Source organism: Stylophora pistillata, chromosome 12 (genome assembly GCF_964205215.1).
Source record: "Stylophora pistillata chromosome 12, jaStyPist1.2, whole genome shotgun sequence".
NCBI lineage: Eukaryota > Metazoa > Cnidaria > Anthozoa > Scleractinia > Pocilloporidae > Stylophora > Stylophora pistillata.
Window position 1 is genome coordinate 27,302,777 of NC_142530.1, and position 18,284 is coordinate 27,321,060.

Below are 18,284 nucleotides of genomic sequence, written 5' to 3' on the forward strand. Positions count from 1 at the left end.
GCCGCTGGTCACTTATGTGGGATGACCATGTAGGGAGGGCTCATGATTGGCTCATAACAATCTTTTTGTTTGGTAATGTAATGTCACTTTTTCTATGTAAATTCACTGCAGGATCACAATACAAATGGAATGTTTGGTAAACCCTCGATGTTATTGATTGACGACAGCATTAAAATGAATATTTATATCGCCAAAAATAATGTGAGTTTCAGTGCCTGTCTGCTGATAAGGAATATACTGATAGCATGCGTTATAGGAGAGGCCTGCACGTGCTAATGCATAAAGTTAAATTGTGATCAATAAGCTTAAAAAAGAACAGAGAAATGGATAGCCTGTCTAACTTTTAAATTGTCGAGTCGCGTGACCAGATGACGATAGATTTATTACCGAAAAATAAAATAATAAAGTTTGTTTACACTTCTAAAATTTTGATACAAAAGTGCTATGAATAACTATGAGGGGGAAAGCGAGGTAACAACTTTCACCAGCACGTGAGAGTATGCAAGAAAAGGAAGAGGGCAAGATAGCAGACAAACAAGTACTGAACTGAAAGGCTATATCTACGATTGGTAATATCTCTTCTAGCTTTTCCCTGTACGCGTCAGTTGCTTCCGTTTCGTTGGTCAGTTCTCTTGTTCACCAACTGACGTCATCTTTTGAACAAGGCGACTTGGTAATAACAATTTGTCAAATTCTTCCAATGAAGATGCTACTAGACTAGGATCGCTTTCTTAAGGATACTGTGAGGACTTCATAAAGATTCTTCCTCTTGAGATTTTTTTTCTTTCTTTTATTTAACCTTGGCCACACTCTTTATCACACCCCGTCTAAGTAGGTTGCAATCAAGGAAGTTGCGCAGATTTTAGATCGATTAAAATCTAGTCTAGACGGTGGGCTCATAGTTAGTCCCCTCTACTAAATATGGTGGGCTTCACCCAAGAAATAGTTACGTTTTTTAATTCATCTGGCTTGGTATGGGGAGCCTGAAATAAATACCATTTACTCTGCCGTGCGTCGTTAAGAAAAAGGCGGGGGTTCCCGTTCAGTGGACCGTTTAAAGATCTGCGTCATAACTCCCAGTATTCTTGTTTGAAAATAAACTTTCCTTGGATAAATAGAAACCATGAAATAAAAGCTATTTAAGCGAGACAGAAACTAAAGACCAAAATTACAAAGAAACGAGAATGGTTCAGTTTTGTCCAATGCTTGGACTTCAAGTGACCTTGAAAATCTTAATTTATTTTTCCGTGATGCCGAAGCGGTAAAAGGTTACTTTGTGGACCCTGACGTAAGTTAAATACCTCGTGGTTTCCTTTTTTTTTTAATCATTTTCATTTCTTATCAGTTTTGCTATATTGAGACGTATTTGAGACGTAATGGCGTTTCTGTTTGTTTATTATTTTTTTTTAAAGAGGGGGGGGGGGGGGGGGAAGGGGGTTGTTCGAATCGAAATGACAACCGAAAACGAGTGTGCGCTCCCAGGTCAGCAGAATCTAAACTTTAAGATGGTGCTTCATGCAGGCTATCGCACATATTTCTCCTACAAGAACACGTACAGGCATCACGCACGTACACCTTTACTGCCACCAAACTATCTTTAATAAAGACCAAGTATACTCAATACCACAACATATCTCTGGATTTATATACAAGTAGAGTTACTCAGCGATAAAAATTCTAAGAAATTTTCTCAGTGGACCTTGACTGACCCCAGTCAAGTCAGTCTCTTCACAAAGCTATCAGCTCTTATTAGTATTGCTGACGGATCCACTAGACCATAGTTAATCGAGGGAGAAGACCCCAAAGTTAACAAGAGAATCTAAAATCATATCAAAAAATATTGAGTGACCTGGCGAGGTAGACTAATATACCTTTTCTTAATGGACTAACGCCCTTGGACTGTGACCAACCGACTACTTTTCTCAGATTATTTATCAAAACGTCAGAGAGGCAAAAATGCTTATCGCAAGGCGAGGTGTACCGTTCGTGTTTTCGATTCATTCCCAAGGTTCTAATACTACAAAGTTAGCCAAGCTGTTTGTGAGCGACACCGTCGACAAAGACTAACATTTCTGAATCATAGTTGGACAGACCGTCTTTTTGTGATCGTTGAAATTGCGCATTACATATTTTACAAGAGCTCGTAGCATGCGTGGCTGGCCTAAAATGCGAGGAAAGAAAAGAGAACTTATCAGAGTGCGGGGATCTGGTTACGAACAAGAAAGAAACACCTGAAAAGAGGTCGTGTTCTCCAATCTGCTGCTTCAACCGTAAGCACCCTCGGGACCCAACGATCCCACAGTTTTCCCCTCCCCTCCCTCCCACAGCCAGAAGGCCATCCGGGTCAAAGAGATTGTTGCTGTTTCCATCGCCAGAGTTCGCTGATTCTTACGTAGTTGTGAGTCGGTCTGCAAGTTGAATCCCAGCCAGCACAAGAGATACAAAATTATATGTCTATTTCCGGCTGTGTTTTTTAAATTAAACCTTTATGTCTGATCCAGACGCGGCCACTCCCTATAGATAAATATCAACAGCCAAGGAAAAAAAAAAAAAAAAAAAAAAAAAAGAAATTAGTCCGTGAACTTTTACCAGGACTTCAAAGAAGAGTAGTGTTAAGGTACACGGAGGAAGACAAAAGAGGATGGCGAAACTGTGAAGGATATGAAATCTGGGAAAAATTGAACCCAAGACATTTTGATTTTAATGTCTCCACTGAAAAACAAGAGCCACTAATAGAGGGTGTAGAACGGAAGAACACGTGGAGTTGGCGTACTCGTATCGAGACCCCCTTCAGAAAAGAAGTTGATTGAAAGTTAGCCCTTAAACATGGCTTAAACGTGTTCCCAACTTACGTATAGCACTAAAACAACAACAACGACGACGAGAAAAGAACTCCTGATTGTAGGTTAACATTGCTGATAGTTGCGTCTTCTACGGGAACACGTGTCTTCATTATCGCATTAAGCGCGCTACGTTAGGTTCAGATAAACAGCCCAATGTTATCAATCGAATCACTTTTAATGAAGTTAAATGACCTGTTGTTGAGTTCCCCACATGATGTAATTAGCTTTTGTAGCGGCTTGATATTCCTCAATCAACTGTTGAACAACTTCTCTGTAAAAAAGAAAAAAACAAAAACAAACAAACAGACAAAGCATCAAACAAATGCGTAACAAGAAGAACGATGCACACATTTTCCAATCTGATCTAAAGCGCATCGTCACTTTTGCCTCCCTCAAACTAGTTAGTGCTCTAAATTTAATGGAAAATTTAATGAGATTATTTAGCCACTAGAATATGGAGATTCAATAATCACACTAACAAATGACCCTTTCACTTGACAAGTTCCCCTTTTCTCACCTTGAGGCATCAAGCTCGTCGAAGTTGTCCTTGAAAATCTCCTCCTTTTTATAATTTTCCAAGAAGGCTTCCCTCTTCCGAAGTTTGTCAAAGAGTCGGCAGTTCTTTTCAAATACCTGTTCACAAATGCATTGGTGTGAGTCAATGCCAAGTTACCCCTTATTTGAACAAATAAATAAGCTTTTTGTGATATTTCAAAAATTGAAAGCACGGACTGAAATCTAATTTGACTCACAGTTGATATACTTGTGTGATTTGCCAACATCAATCCGCTTACTCTGTGTGCTGTTTGTACATACGGAGATTTTCTTGACAATGCAACCTGAATTTACGAAACAAATTATGTCAAAAGCTTTAATGTATTAAAGAAAGAGTTGACACTCAATTGATTTGGGCAGTTTTGAAAGACCAATTCTAACACGTTTGGAGAATGTCACATATGAAACAAGGAGTTATCAGAAATAAATGTAGACTAGTGTTCTGCTTCATACTATTGCACGCATGCGCTGTTTTGTTCTTCTGTCAAACTCAACAATCCGACACATAACCTTTGAACTCTTTTATTTCTTGTTTTTGTAATGTTCACTTCACTTCTAGGTACCTGTTTGTCTTTGTTGCTGTTACCTGAATACTGGCTGGTCCCCATGGAATGAATTCTGCGAGCTTTCTTTCTCTGATACGCTGGAGGCTCTTATGAACCTTGAATACAAAAAGACGAACAGTTGTTCTCAAATAGCCCACTCAATAAGCCAAGAAAATAACATCTGATTCCACTAATAAAGTGATATTTATGTACCTGTGTGGGGTCAACTTCACCTTGGATGATGTTGAGAATGGAGATGTAACAGTGGTTGTGTTTCCTGTCTCTCAGTGTTGATACCATTACGTTTTTAGGCTTAAGGAAAGAAAGAGAAAATTCAAGCAAAAACTAAAAAAGGAGATCGACTCTTTATTCGTAAGTGAAATACGCTGCTTATAGGTTTGTCTCTTTTACATTAATTCAATAACATCTTTTTCTGTTAAGCTTGACATCTACTCTTACCTGTAACAACCTTCTCATAACATCAAGGACTGTTGTTTTACGAATGTTAGCCACCTTCAAATCAGATAGAGAAGAAAGTCAAAAGGAAAGTAACTGAAAAATTAATGTTTTTTTTTTGTAGTGCAATCAGATCTAGCTGAGAGAGAATTATCCTCCTTTGCAACCTTTGAATATGAGAGCAATCTTCACACTAATGAACACTACTTGAGCAATAGAAAAAAATTAGGCCTGTACGGGATTTGAACCCATGACCTGTGCGATACCAGTGCAGTGCTCTACCAACTGGGAGCTAGTCATTAAGTTGGTTCATAATAAACCCTTGAAATGATGAATATATGACTTTGCAGCCTTTCCTTGATCTCCTAAAGGAACACTCTCTCTCTTATCATAGAGAGTATGTTGCATAATAAGACCTATCAATAAACAGCTACAAAAAAAACCAGGAGAGATGGTGAAAAGGCAATATAGTTTAAGCTCTTCTAATGTACCCTCTAAGGGTGATGAAATATTTAGATAAACTGCGGTGGACTAGACTCTCATTCAGAGGGCAGAGCTCTACTCCAGGTTGCTTCACACTACATAATCCCATAACAATGTGGGTCAATCACCCATGCTCCTTTTTTTTGCTCAGTATGTCTGCTTGCAGAAGATTTAGCAACACTACATTTATTACCTGTAGAAAGACCATTTAGCTAAACAGTAAAAAGTTACCTTCTGATCAGTAGTAAGTGGAGTGTACCCAGTCATGAGGAAATGTAACCGAGGCGTGGGAATTAGAGATGCAATCAAACCAATCAGATCATTGTTCATGTAACCTTGAACAAAAATTATCAAAAATGACTTTTAACTAACAAATTGACAAGCAACTGCTTCCAGTTGTCTTCGTTTAAGGAAGAGGGAAGCATGGTGTGGTAAGTTACTCAAGACATGTGTAGCCGTCTACCTTTATCAATTGTCACGTCTTCAAAAGGGGGGAATCAAACTGTTAAGATAAAGAAAAATTCAGGTTTTTCTCAAGTTTTACTGCAAGTAGATGTGGCTGAAAAGTGGGCCAAGTTGGGAATGACCTTCAGAGTACATTGTACCTTTACATCATATTCCCTATGCTCCTCAGCCTTCTGACTTTTGATAATAGCTGATGACTATGCCTTATTTACAGAATCTTGGAGGTTGTATCAAATAGGATCAAACAAAATTTATACCTATTGTAAGTTAAATTATTCCTAAACATAAAATTAACATTGCTAGCCCAAGTTCTATGTTAATTACGACTTGCTCACCTGGATATCTGAGAGTTGTTGTACTTGTAGCCATGATTGTAGATACCTGTTAAAAAATGTTTAGACAAATTATAACTATAGCAGATTCTGGAAGAGTTTGATATTATTTCCTTCCCTCTTTGAAAAACTTGCAAAACCAAGAGTTCAGACTCATCAGACCAAAGATTAAAGAGCAGACTTTCATATGAGACAAAATTTCAAATCTTTTTTATGCATTTCAGATATTTTTGTATGTAGATTATGAGGATTTATCCATTGCACTAACCCACTTTTTTTTTCCCAGTTTTTCAGGGATTTTTCTCTATATTGGTCCAATGCAGAGGACAAGTCTGATAGGGCTTCACTTTCCATTTCTTGTATATTTAATTTAGCAAGTAATACCTTTCATCCAATTCCTTTTAAAACAATAAATTTAAGCAAAAAGTTTGGCGAGCCTGAGTGGCTGAATTTTTAATTGCAGATGTAAAGTAAATGATGGGGTAAAGGTAAATGCCATGACATACCAGTTGATTCACTTGAGAAAATGTTGGATTTTGTATGTGCAACCTGTCTGCTGCTATTCTGTTGAGAGCTGTATTGTCAAGAACAACCTTCAAATAAAATCAGAATTACAGTCATCAGACCATAAATCATGGTCTAGAAACCAAATAATTTTGAAGTCCAATATCTAAAGGTACTTGTGATGTTAAGAAGGTGAGCCCAGTTGAGATTCCAAAGACTGCTATAATCTAATAGTGCACATATTGCCATGCTAAAAATTTTGACAACAGATTCCTATCCTTTACATCTTGATTCTGATGGCCACTTGACAATTCTCCTGACAAATTGGTGCACAGGTTTTGTCCATAATACATACCACACAATCTGCATTTTGAGTTAGTCGTTTGAGCGTAAGTATAGAGTTGTAGGGCTGTACTACAACATCACTGATGTCTTCCTGTGAAACAAGAACAGCTACCATTAGATATACACAGAGAACAGGTAAACTTCTGGAAGGTGAACATATTAACCATTACACAGATTGTCGAGTCATCCTGATTAAAAAATGCTAAATATACGATGTAGCAACTTTTCTAGGTAAGTAAACCAGAGAAATTTAATTAAGACAGTTTTTCACCTGCTGAGGAAACACAGAGTATGTTTGAATCAACTTCTTTGGGAATCTATGGAAAGATATGTTGAGTAAAAATCAAGTTGTAGACTTCTTTAAATTACTCTCACTTTGGAAGTAGCTATGATAGCTGACACATGGGTTACACAAATCTCATTGACAGCAATAAAACTTAATACTACCTATAATAGAATCATCAAAGTAAAAAAGACCGCAGAAATATCCAGCATCCTTTCATCTGTTGTTGTGATTTCCAGTCCCTAAAAGCCTCCATGTTTAATCTCAGCAATTAAATTTTACAACACCTGTCATTAAGTTTTTCCAAGAGATATGATCCCATACCAGATCCTGTCCCACCTGCTATGGAATGACACATCACAAAGCCCTACAACAACAAACAAAAAAATTATCATTCAAACAGTCCACCAGTTGGTTAGTCATGAGCCAATCAGTTTGTCATTAAGACAGTCTTTAAGTCACCCCGAAGACACTCAATCAGCCCAACAGTTAATAATTCAATCAAAGAGTCAGTCAATCAGTTAAGGTAGTAAAATGTAAGGCAACCTGCAAAAAATTATTTCAGCCAGTCACTTTAATGAGTGAATGAGTAAGGATGTCAGTGACTGTAGTGTATTGTACCGGAAGTGTGAAAAGGTTGTGTTTGTAGGCATCCCATGATGCCTAGTGAAAGTTGTTGTGGTATTCGTTGGCTGCCATGTGGATAGTGTAGATTACAGTATTGAAATCAAAGAACATCGAGGGTTTTTATTGCCGTATTTACCAATTATTTGCCAAAGGTGAGGTGAATATCGTCAAATAATCCCCGAGACAAAGTCGAGGGGATTATTCGACAATATTCACCGAACCTGAGGCGAATAATTGTTTTAGTATAATTTCAGAGCTGAACAACAAAGAAATTTCTAAAATCATAACATTTTAGTAACGTTTATTAACATTTTTGGTTTAACATTTTATATAAACCGCGCGGAGCGGTTTATATAGCGTCATATAAGGAACTGCTCGACCAATCAGATTGCTGGAAACTCTTTGTTCAGCTCTGAAATTATACTAAATCCAAATATCACAGTGACCTTGATGTTAAGAAACTTAGACAGCCATATCTTTCAGAATAGAACCTTAGAATGATTCAGGGAAGACAGCAGAGTGAAAGTACTTAGTTCTAACCAAACAGACCTGCACATTACTTTACCTCTAAACTATCACTCCCATCAGCCTCTCTGTCAATTATATCAAAAGTTTCTTCATGGAGACGTTCAGCCTGAAAAAGGAAAATTGAAAGTTAATTTTTTAAAAAAATTACTGATATCAAAATTACAAAATTTGTATAGGCAATGTACAGTAATTTTGGATGTGAGGTAAGAGAACTGGATCAAGCTTGTGGAGCCAGGAGTTGTTGGTAAAATTTCTAGTGAAAAGACTAGTTCTTTAGCTTGACTTTTCATTCACTTTTTTTTAATTTCCGATGACAAATGGTCAATATTTTTCAAAACTTTCTTAATACAACAGTGTACCAAGAATGTATTTGCTCTATCCCATCATTTTTTTCAACAGGAATTCACTCTGGCTAATTTTCTAGGCTTGAAGGAAATGAACATGCATAGAACTTGCCCATCACCTGTGAGTATCCACTGGCCCAGTTGTTTCCAGCTCCTCCCCCATGCTTTGATGTGTACATATTTTCAGGGTTATACAAGTTGGCATATGGTGATGATGTGATTGCATCTATTACTCTAGGTTCTAAATCTAAGAGAACTGCTCTGGGGATGTAGTGTTCATCATCTGCCTGAAGAAATCAAATTAGTAAACATTGCTTATAATCCTTTACATCATCAGCATGCGTATTTGCCATACTGTTCTCTATACATTTCCTAAGGTGCTGACAAGGAGAATTTGTTTAATAATCGAGAGCTCCTTTAATTGATCATTTTAGTTATTCTTGTGACCTTAATGTTAATATTGCAAGAAGAAATTGGTTGCTGGTCCCTCTTTGGGATTAAAGCTTAGAATCAGTATATAACACGGGCTCCATTCCCATAAACGTTTAAAATATGAATTTGCTTTTCCTGCCTTACCTGATAGAAAAACACATCTTTTCTGTCAGTCCCATCGGTAGCAAAATCTTCAAGGATTCCATCTGTCAATCAAGAAAGATCAGTTCATACATACAAATATTGAGATTCAAAACATAACCCCTCAATGAACAAAGAATTTTCAGTCTGCATACCAGTCCTATAAACAAACTAGATTTGCAACAATAAAATAAAGAAGCTCCACATGATTAATGGAACATATGCCATTCTTGTTTTTCTCGTTGCCATGTTCCCACCAATAACGTAGCTCCATTCTCTGCCTTTAAAAGGACACACAACCCACAATTCCTCTATTCGCTCCGACGAAGGGCTAACGCTCGAAACGTCAGCTTTTGTAATCGTTACGGTGGCCAATTTACCACTTCAACTTTGTTGATATATCTAAGCTATATGCCAAACTAATCGAGTGGTAAAAACTAGCTTATATATTTCGTGTAATGTCGTGAATTGACAAATGCCAGAGGCCCATCCCACAAACTTACCTGGTCTTATTCCGTGCTCAGCACAAAGCTGCTTCCAAAACTCCATTCCAACTGTTGAATGAAATGATTTGAGTCATGCTGAGAATTAAGCTCATAACAAGATCTCAAGCAACTACACAATACAGGGCACGTTTGAAGGAGCAGATATCTAGTCTATTGGCTCGTTTGGCTCGGCAGTGGATGAAAGAACGAAGAATAGAGAGTATGTGCGTAGCAAACAAGCAAAACGAGCAGTTTCGTTTGGTGAATGGTTTAAAGTGGCCCTGTATTCTGTAGTTTAGCCCAAGATCCATGAAAAGCTTACGATAACTCTAATAACTCTGTGTCCAATATAAACGCAACCACTAAATTCAGCAGGTAAAGCTTAGAGAATTATTTTTCAGCGTTAGAAATTAAACTTACTTTGATTTCCACATTGTCCAATTTGTAAAGTTATAATTTCACGTGGCATTTCGAATCAAACTGCGACGATACAGAAACGAAAACCCCTTACAAGGACCACCAGAACCAAGTCAAAAATGGCGGCAAATCTATGTTTCGTATCAGCGGTAGTCGTTTCCGGGTTAGAGCGAGGTGGGAATGGGTCGGAGTACGGGTAAACGAATAATTTTTCTTCCCTCGTAATCTAATTTTACAAAATTCATGAAAAGAAAAAATAAACATTTTAGTATCTCTGAAAATGACGCAGAGCAAAATGTAATGAAAGAAAACTCGTCAATTGAGGCCCCTTCTAATTAAGTAATAGAGGGGCAACTACAAGTGCTAATCCTTCCTCCATTCCCCCCCTTCCAATGTCAATGTTGTTTATGCAGCAGATTGCTGATTTCCAATGGCCGCTAAAGAACTTGTCGAGGTTCTGCTTCAAGTCAGCGAAAAATCCGCCAAGATTGCACGAGCATGGCGCTGTCAGGCGGAGCTTTTTGAATTGATGGTTGAAGAGAAACCAGAGAAGGAGAAGAATGAGCAATTTGTTCGCGATTTTAAAACGCTGGCCGACGTTTTGGTACAAGAGGTCGTGAAACATGATGTTACGCTGAAAGTGAGCTGATTGTTAACAATTTTTTGAACGCTCGTTCCTTAAACAACGATCGCGTCATCATTGGAGTTTAACTCTTTTTTCTTTTTTCTCTTATTCGTGTAGTTTCCTGAACTGAGAGGCCACATTTTGGGTGAGGAATCCAACATATTCAAAAACAGCTTTGGCCAAGAATTAAGAATTGAGGTTCTAGAAGACTCCGAATCCACTTCAAAACATCTGACTACAGTGTTATGCGGAAATGAGATTGCTGCTCGACTACTCGCAGAGCTCATTCATACTGATATCGTTTTGGAAACGGAACAAATAAAAGAAATGGAGGAGCAGTTGGATTTTGAGCTTCCTCTGAATGAGTTAGGAATCTGGATTGATCCCATCGGTAATTTAATTATATGATTGTAATAGATGCCATTTAAAATATTGAACAGGGTGACTTAGGGTGGAGTGCATTTTAAGATGCTTTCATGCCTTTGGTAAGATTTCCGAACAGCTCTATAATCATTATGCTATAGTTCTTGGATAAAAGAAATGATGTTGTAACAATAGATTGCCTTCAGGATTACAGCTTTGCTTTACAATAGTATATGGGACTGTGTGGAAATCTTACCATTACTTTTGAAATGCATTGGTTCAGATAAGGTTAATAATGAAGTTCTACTGGGTTCAAACAATTTCCTGTTGAACATGGCTTGTTACCTCCAAATTATCACATAATTCCTCTCTTTGACTGAAAATTTAATTTGGATAGGCACTGTTACTCATATATATTTCCCCATTGTCTTAGCTAATGTTTTTGGACATCACAAATAAAAGTCATTCACAAAGGGTTCATTAAGTTTGTTACAGTCACTTACTACAGCACCCTCAATTAATAATACACAAACTTCTTTTGCCAGATTCTACAACAGAATACCTGTCAAATTCTCCAGGGAAGGAAGTTGATGGCATTGTAGTTTCAGGGTTACCCTGTGCAACTGTTCTAATTGGAGTATTTCATCGTGAAACTGGTATACCTGTGGTTGGGGTTATTAATCAGCCATTTTCTACGTTAATCCAAGAGAATACAAGTGAAAGACATTGGAAAGGAAGAAAGCTCTGGGGAGTATGTTATGCTGGACGTGCCTGTCATTTCCTGGGAAATAAGTGGAAGTCAAATAAAGCATCAACTGACACCCAAATAAGTAATAATTTTAAGGTAATAATAAGTGGTAGTGAAAGTGAAAATGTTAAGAAGACTCTATCATCTTCAGGAATAAGATTATTTCCAAGTTCAGGTGCTGGCAACAAACTTCTTCATGTGATTGATGACAATGTTGATTTCTTTGTCCTTTCTGGTGCCTTTTCCTTCAAGTGGGATACCTGTGCAGCACATGCAATTCTGTGCTCCATGGGGGGAGGAGTGGTAAGTTTTAAAGAAGCCCTGTTATTGAAATCAACTACAAAGGAACTTGATAAGACAACCCTTGATAAATGTGAGCTTAAATACAACAAACCTGATGGTGACTGTGGGAAGAAATGGAGCAATAGCAATGGACTGATAGCTTTTAAATCTTATCAAAGAGTTTTTGAGCTCTTGGAATGTTTATGTTCAAACTAAGTAAGACAGATGTCTAACAAAACAGAGCAGATATGCATAAAGAAGCTAGGTTGTGTTATTTCAGGTAATTCTGTGTATTTTCAACAGCTAAGACTGATTGTTGCTTTAAGTTAAAATGGGATATTGTTGAAAAAGGTTGAACCAAATATTTTTGAAAATTTACTTTTTCAAACAATTTCTGTTTTGGTACTCTTCTGACAGTCATACCATTGGACACAGATGTATAAGTGTGTACAAATGTCAATTCAAATTTTCTTTGTGGGCCTACGATAGAGGCATTGTATGTAATGCCAGAACAAAGACTGACAGTTGAATTGGCCTTTATACTTACAATATACACCGTATTGATGTACAGGTATCACATTGTTAAGATCAGCGTAAAATTCTTTTAGTTTAGCTAGAAACTACATGGGGCTTGTTATAGAGCAATGTTCATATTAGCTAAGAATTATTTGTTTTAACGTATTTAAATTATTTGTAAGAAGTCAGCTTGTATGACTTCATAGAAGAGCAGAATAGTGGTTTCCATTTATAATACTCAAGACATACAGGTTGGGTTGACTAACATTTTATTTCAGTCACCTCAAATAAGGAATAACACATCCCGGTTAGCTCAATGGATAGAGTGCTGGATTGTTGTGCAGGAGGTGGAGGGTTTGAGCCCCGGCCGAACCAACACTCAGGGTCTTAAAATAATTGAGAAGAATTTGCTGCCTTTCTAGAACATCAAGAAATGGTTAGATATTCTAGTCCTCTCGGATAGGGATGAATAAATGGAGGTCGCATCTCCTGCAGGGTTAGGGGCAGGAGACATTAATTTCCCACACACAAGATTACTGTGTGATGGATGTCCTCCCCTGGGTGGGATGGGTGGGTTTACAGAGGGCCATGTGTTAGAAAACTCTTTACTGGGTTAATCATGTATTTACCCTCTTGAAATAAAGAACATTGTATTGTATTGTATTGTATTGTATTATGGTATATGGCCATTGTAGTTCTCTGTTAATATTGTGGGGATCAGAAGTTAGCAAAATCTTAAGAAATTCAGTGACATGGTGATCATGACAAAGAGATACCTGGGTTTTTAGAAAGAATTATAACTACTTTAAATCATAGTATATAAAGTTAGTAATAATATACCTGAAAAAAGTGTGCATGTCTGATTGGGGTCATGCAATTTTGTAGTCTTTGGAAGATTTACTTGTGCTTATTTACACCAAATTGCACAAGAAATCTTGTTATTCCCTAAACTAACCGCAACACGTGTATGAAAAATATTTAATAAAAAGAAGGACACTTCTATTTGCAAAAGGACAGGTTATTGTGTCAGTATCTGATAATAATAATTAATACTAACACTAATACTAATAATAGTAATGACAATAAGAACATTTTAGTTGTTTCATGATAAAATTTACCAGATCCCCACATAAGGCTCTCTAATATTCTTATGATCCCAACTCATTGGCATTCAATTTTCCATAGTTCTCCATTAGTGAAAACCATGGGAAACCCCAATATCGTCCAACCCCCCTTCCCCTAATCCCACACCCAGGTCCTTTACATGGGTGAAAAAGGTGAGATGGAAAGAAGCCTGGGTCCAATACTGATGAAAATTTTAAGATGGCGGCTGGCGAGGCGGTAGAACTTAGTCAACTTCCAATACCTCACTTGGAGACTCTCAGGTCTCAACTTGAAGAAGTAAGCTTTTGAGTGTTTCTTAAAACTGAATTAACCATTTGGATGCACTTGAAGCAAATGATTCGTTTCATGTAGGAAGTAAAATTGCTGGGAGATTCCATGAGCAAATTAAAAGTCGCCCAACAGAGATTCGGAGATTCGAAAGAAAATGTCAAGAAACTTATTAACAAGGAGTCAGGTGAGTTCTAGTATTTCAGAATGTTAAAAGAACTATTTTGTTGTGTCCATTGCACGTACTGAATGACCTTAACAAATTCGTCAACAGGAAAACCTATTCTGGTACCACTGACAAGTTCTGTATCCTTTAATCCGACCGCCAATGACTTTTCTTTCGCTTTCTTAATCTTGTCTTTCACCCATTACTTGATAAATTTCCTTAATGCGGTGAGCGGTTTGCAGAATAATTTATTGATCTCATAAGGATAAGTTACCTTCTAAGAGTGAAATGATAATTAATGAGGCAGTATGTAGTAGTAGTAGTAGTAGTAGTAGTAGTAGTAGTAGTAGTAGCAGTAGCAGTAGCAGTAGCGGTAGCAGCAGCAGCAGCAGCAGCAGTAGTAGAATCTTTATTTATACACGATAAGAATTAAAGCTAAAAAACTTGTGGGGTCGTGTACTTAACAAAATAGTATCTAGCCAACTTATGATTATACTAAGACACATTTTAAACTAAATAAGAAACTATAATACAATAAAACATTCAATTTCCTCTCAACTTAAAAGTACTTGTAATCAGTTAATCTATTCCTAGCCGTCGAACCTGATAAACTAGTGAAAGTAAAGCTTGTGAAGTGATTGTTTCTCCTGAGTAGCCTCCTGAGATTCTTAAGGGCGAAACTACCTACATTTTTGACATGATGGATAACATAGTTCCATAGCACCAAACCTCTATATGCTAAAGAGTCCTTTAACAATCTAGTGTTGAATCTAGGCGTGGTTATTGCTTCTTGGTCTCTCAGTGAATAGCTACATTCCCACCTTATGAATATGCTATTAATTAGAGACTGAGGTAGTGAGACTTTACTTGTTCTATAAAAAAGGTTAACTATTTGAAATTTGTATTCTAAATTGATATAGTCATTGATATAGTATAAATGGAATAGTCTGACTTTGACTCAGTGTGGACACTTTCATCTTTTAAGGCCTATTAACCCTTTATACCCTAACATCAATAGCCGTGCTCACCAGACTCTTCTCTATACACTTTCTTTGGTACTGACAAGGAGAATTCAATCAATGATCAAAGCTTCTTACTGGCTGTTATTTGCTTTATTCTCATGCTGCTTATGAATGATTCAGGAGGGGGGGCATTGGGGTCTATTAGAAAATGCAAAACCAGAGAAAAAAAATCATCTAAAATCACAAAACTGCTAAAAAATTCAATTAAAACCAAAAACCATAAGCAAAACCATCAACACGGATAAATTTTCACAACCCTAATCAATCCAATACAGCGGTGACAAGAGAAGCATACAGAGGTTTGGTGGCTGTTTGAGATCAGTGGAGGTGACTGAAACCCAAGTAGGAGGTCAACTAAAAACCACCCCAGATGCCAAATCTGAAAAACATTAATATTTTTGATGAAAACCAATGACTAAAAAATGGAAAATTCACAAACTGCAATGAACACCAAAACTGTAAAACAGATTTTTTTTGGTAGTATCTGAAAATCCCATAGCCCCCATTATTCAGCAGTATTGCTATAAGAAGAAACAAGATACTAGTCATGTAAGGGTTAAACAGTTATTTAATCACAATCCTTAAGTTGGCTTCACCAGAACATATCAGTGTTGTCCTTTTCAAATGAGAGGCCTGATAAGTCCTTCTACATTTTTGAGTCAAAACAAGTTGAAACCAGAGCTCAATGTAATCTAGAAACTTATACTTAAATTGGCAGACTTGTTAAGTCCATTTATCCTTAAGTCACTTTAGATGTATGTCCCTGGGACTCTTGAAAACACAACATCTGTTTTAGTAAACATTGGAACTGGTTATTTTGTAGAAAAGGTGCGTGTAAACAAGTTTCTTTTCCTTGAGTAACTCTTAACAACTGAAAATTTTTTATTCTCACATAACTTTTTGCATGTTATGCCATTTGAAAACTTCCCACTTGCACGAATTTTAGCTGGTTCTCTGCAAGACACAGTCCTGACAGGTTTCAGTTCAACGTGATTTCAAGCCAGCTAAACCTATCTTTTTTTTTTCGTGGAGGAATGGAGATTCAAAGTTCAATTTTTTTAGCTTTTATCTTAAGCATGGTTTATGTTTTCCATTTGTTTGTTTGTCATGTTTCATACAGGGACTAAAGGAAGCCGAGGAATATTTTGGAAGAAAAGTGGATCTGGTGACTAAACAGCTGGAACTACTGCAACCTAAATTAATAGAAAAACATAAGTTAAGACAAGGTACTTCTATATGAGGCTTTCAACTGATGTTCTTTAATGTATGAATATTTATTATATCTTCCAACATTTTAATATTGTGTGTTAATAATAATAATAATGATAATAATAATGGGAATGTAGCAATGGACTTTCCACAGGGTGGCTCTCCTTGTCCACTGTTTCCAGGAGGAATTGGAGTTAAAAATGTTGTTTTTTGTGGAGGGAGGAAAACTGGAGGATGCTGAGAATCAGGAATTGAACTTGGGCCACAGCAGTGGAGAGCAAGTGCTCTCACCACTGTGCCGTACCTGCTCCCCACTGTGATTCATTTCATTTATTTGTGATCAGATTCCACAACAGGGAACAAGAGTATGGCTGAATGTTACTTTGCTTCCAACATGAAGCTTCGTAGCTCAGTTGGTAGTGGGACCCAACTAGTATCTGGGAGGTGCAGGCTTACTACTACCCATTCAAAACTTGAATTTTTTCAGGATTTCTTTTTATGCAGTTTTATTAGTGGCTGGTCATATGTAGTGTATTTTATTGATGTGTGTTTTACTTTATGAATATACTTCTAGGCAAGTTATTTTGCCATGTTTAACTTTTAATATATGGATACATGTAGATTGTAATCTCCAAAATTGGATTTTTCACACTTCTGTTGTTATTGGTCATTTACAAAAGGGTAATGTTTCTTTCTCTGCAGCTGTTCAGGATATGCTTAGTGCAAAAGTCCAAGCTCAAGTCCAAGCACAGTTAGGTGGCATTCCAGCAAAGTCTTAGATGTTTTCATCAACCAAACTTATCATTCTCAAAACTTTGAAAAATGCCAAGGATAGATGTGAGCTGAAATACCAGTACCTTGAAATTAAGGAGTGCAATGCAACTCTTTCTCTCGGGGTTCTGATAGGATTGTTTAATTAATATTGTGCCCCTTTCTAATGTGCTCATTTAATATATATGACATAAACTTTGTAAGTTTTGGTTTGATACTTTCTTTTGTGTTAATAATTTACTTAAGACATTTTTTTAACTTTTGAACTTCCAATATGTGATTTGTAATTCTCCCTTCAAGTTGTTAGACATTTTCTTGTTGATTAGTGATGAGAATTCAGTGTTATGTCTGATTCAAGAAAATGTCCTGATCAAGCTGATAAGTTTATCAATTCTTGCAACCCATTTACTTCACACTGTCATGATATAGTAGGGAGAAGTGAACTTGTTAATCACTTCTTGTAATTTAAGGATTAAATAGCTATTGTTAGAGGTTTTTTTTAAATAAGTGATCATTTATGAATCATGCAGTTATTTCATAAGCTGTCGGTTTGTGCTCTGATCATCCCAGCATCAGAAGCAGGAATCTTGACAGAGCATGGATTGAGATATATGTACCATGTTATGCTGTGGATGAAATTCTTTGCAAATTTAACCACTGTAAAAGAACAAGAAGAATTGACAGGCAGTGTTTGGTAGAATCCAGTAGGTTTTAACTTATTCATATATAATTTGTTGCATTTATTACAGTTATGTCAATTATGAAGTGGACTTTCCAATAATCAGGTTAGCATGATTTTTAAGTTTTTTTTTTCCAAGATGGTAGTGATACACCTCAGTCCATTTTGCTTTTTTTTTGTTTCTGTGTAGTGGTTTTGCCCTAGCATTTTAACCAGCGAGACATATTAATCAATTAGAAGTCAGACTATCACCTCCAGAGTTTACTTGTGCATGAAAAGTGCAGCAACTCAGTGATTCACCAGTTCTATGTAGAGTGTGAGCTTTATTACATTTATTTAGTTATTTATGCAGAGTCATATGAAAAACTTAAAAATTGATTGAAATAAAAAGAAGAAAACCATTTGTCACAGTGAGTTCTTCCCTTATGCTTTTTACTGTAAAGCCTGCAGTTAGTTGTGTTAGCATAGCTCTACTCTTCCAAGATTGTGGTGTTTATTCTCGATATTACGTACCCTACATTTCCTCTGATGTTATTTCTGAGAAGTTAGAGTTAAATCAAATGATATTCCTAGTTAACATTTTTATCCTAATTACTTGTCTGCCATACTATATCTTGATGCTCTTCAAACTTCAGAGAGAAAATAATTTTAATTCACTTGGAATGGAATGCAAAGCTTTTTTATTTTTGAGAAATTTAGATCACATTGATTCCCAAATGTGTTGTT

At 36.7% G+C, this 18,284-nt stretch overlaps 3 protein-coding genes across 3 annotated transcripts; 2 read left to right on the forward strand and 1 right to left on the reverse strand.

The window, feature by feature from the left end:
* Positions 1–1,576: 1,576 nt before the first annotated feature.
* On the reverse strand, positions 1,577–9,946 carry LOC111341644 (tubulin gamma-1 chain). Its single transcript, XM_022948618.2, has 18 exons — positions 9,789–9,946; positions 9,387–9,437; positions 8,887–8,948; positions 8,430–8,597; positions 8,004–8,072; positions 7,099–7,178; positions 6,800–6,845; positions 6,539–6,619; positions 6,186–6,272; positions 5,683–5,728; positions 5,114–5,217; positions 4,403–4,456; positions 4,157–4,255; positions 3,985–4,059; positions 3,596–3,682; positions 3,361–3,476; positions 3,036–3,114; positions 1,577–2,514 (listed from the first exon to the last, which is right to left on the reverse strand). The coding sequence occupies exons 1-18, from the start codon at positions 9,835–9,837 to the stop codon at positions 2,479–2,481; spliced, it is 1,389 nt and encodes a 462-aa protein (XP_022804353.1). The 5' UTR covers positions 9,838–9,946; the 3' UTR covers positions 1,577–2,478.
* A 53-nt stretch (positions 9,947–9,999) lies between these two features.
* LOC111341176 (inositol polyphosphate 1-phosphatase-like) lies at positions 10,000–13,333 on the forward strand. Its single transcript, XM_022948129.2, has 3 exons — positions 10,000–10,425; positions 10,528–10,801; positions 11,319–13,333. Exons 1-3 carry the CDS (start codon positions 10,216–10,218, stop codon positions 12,017–12,019), a joined length of 1,185 nt encoding a protein of 394 aa, XP_022803864.2. The 5' UTR covers positions 10,000–10,215; the 3' UTR covers positions 12,020–13,333.
* A 266-nt stretch (positions 13,334–13,599) lies between these two features.
* LOC111341737 (prefoldin subunit 5) lies at positions 13,600–17,968 on the forward strand. Its single transcript, XM_022948735.2, has 6 exons — positions 13,600–13,720; positions 13,796–13,898; positions 13,986–14,017; positions 15,653–15,727; positions 16,020–16,125; positions 16,811–17,968. The coding sequence occupies exons 1-6, from the start codon at positions 13,643–13,645 to the stop codon at positions 16,885–16,887; spliced, it is 471 nt and encodes a 156-aa protein (XP_022804470.1). The 5' UTR covers positions 13,600–13,642; the 3' UTR covers positions 16,888–17,968.
* Positions 17,969–18,284: the final 316 nt, after the last annotated feature.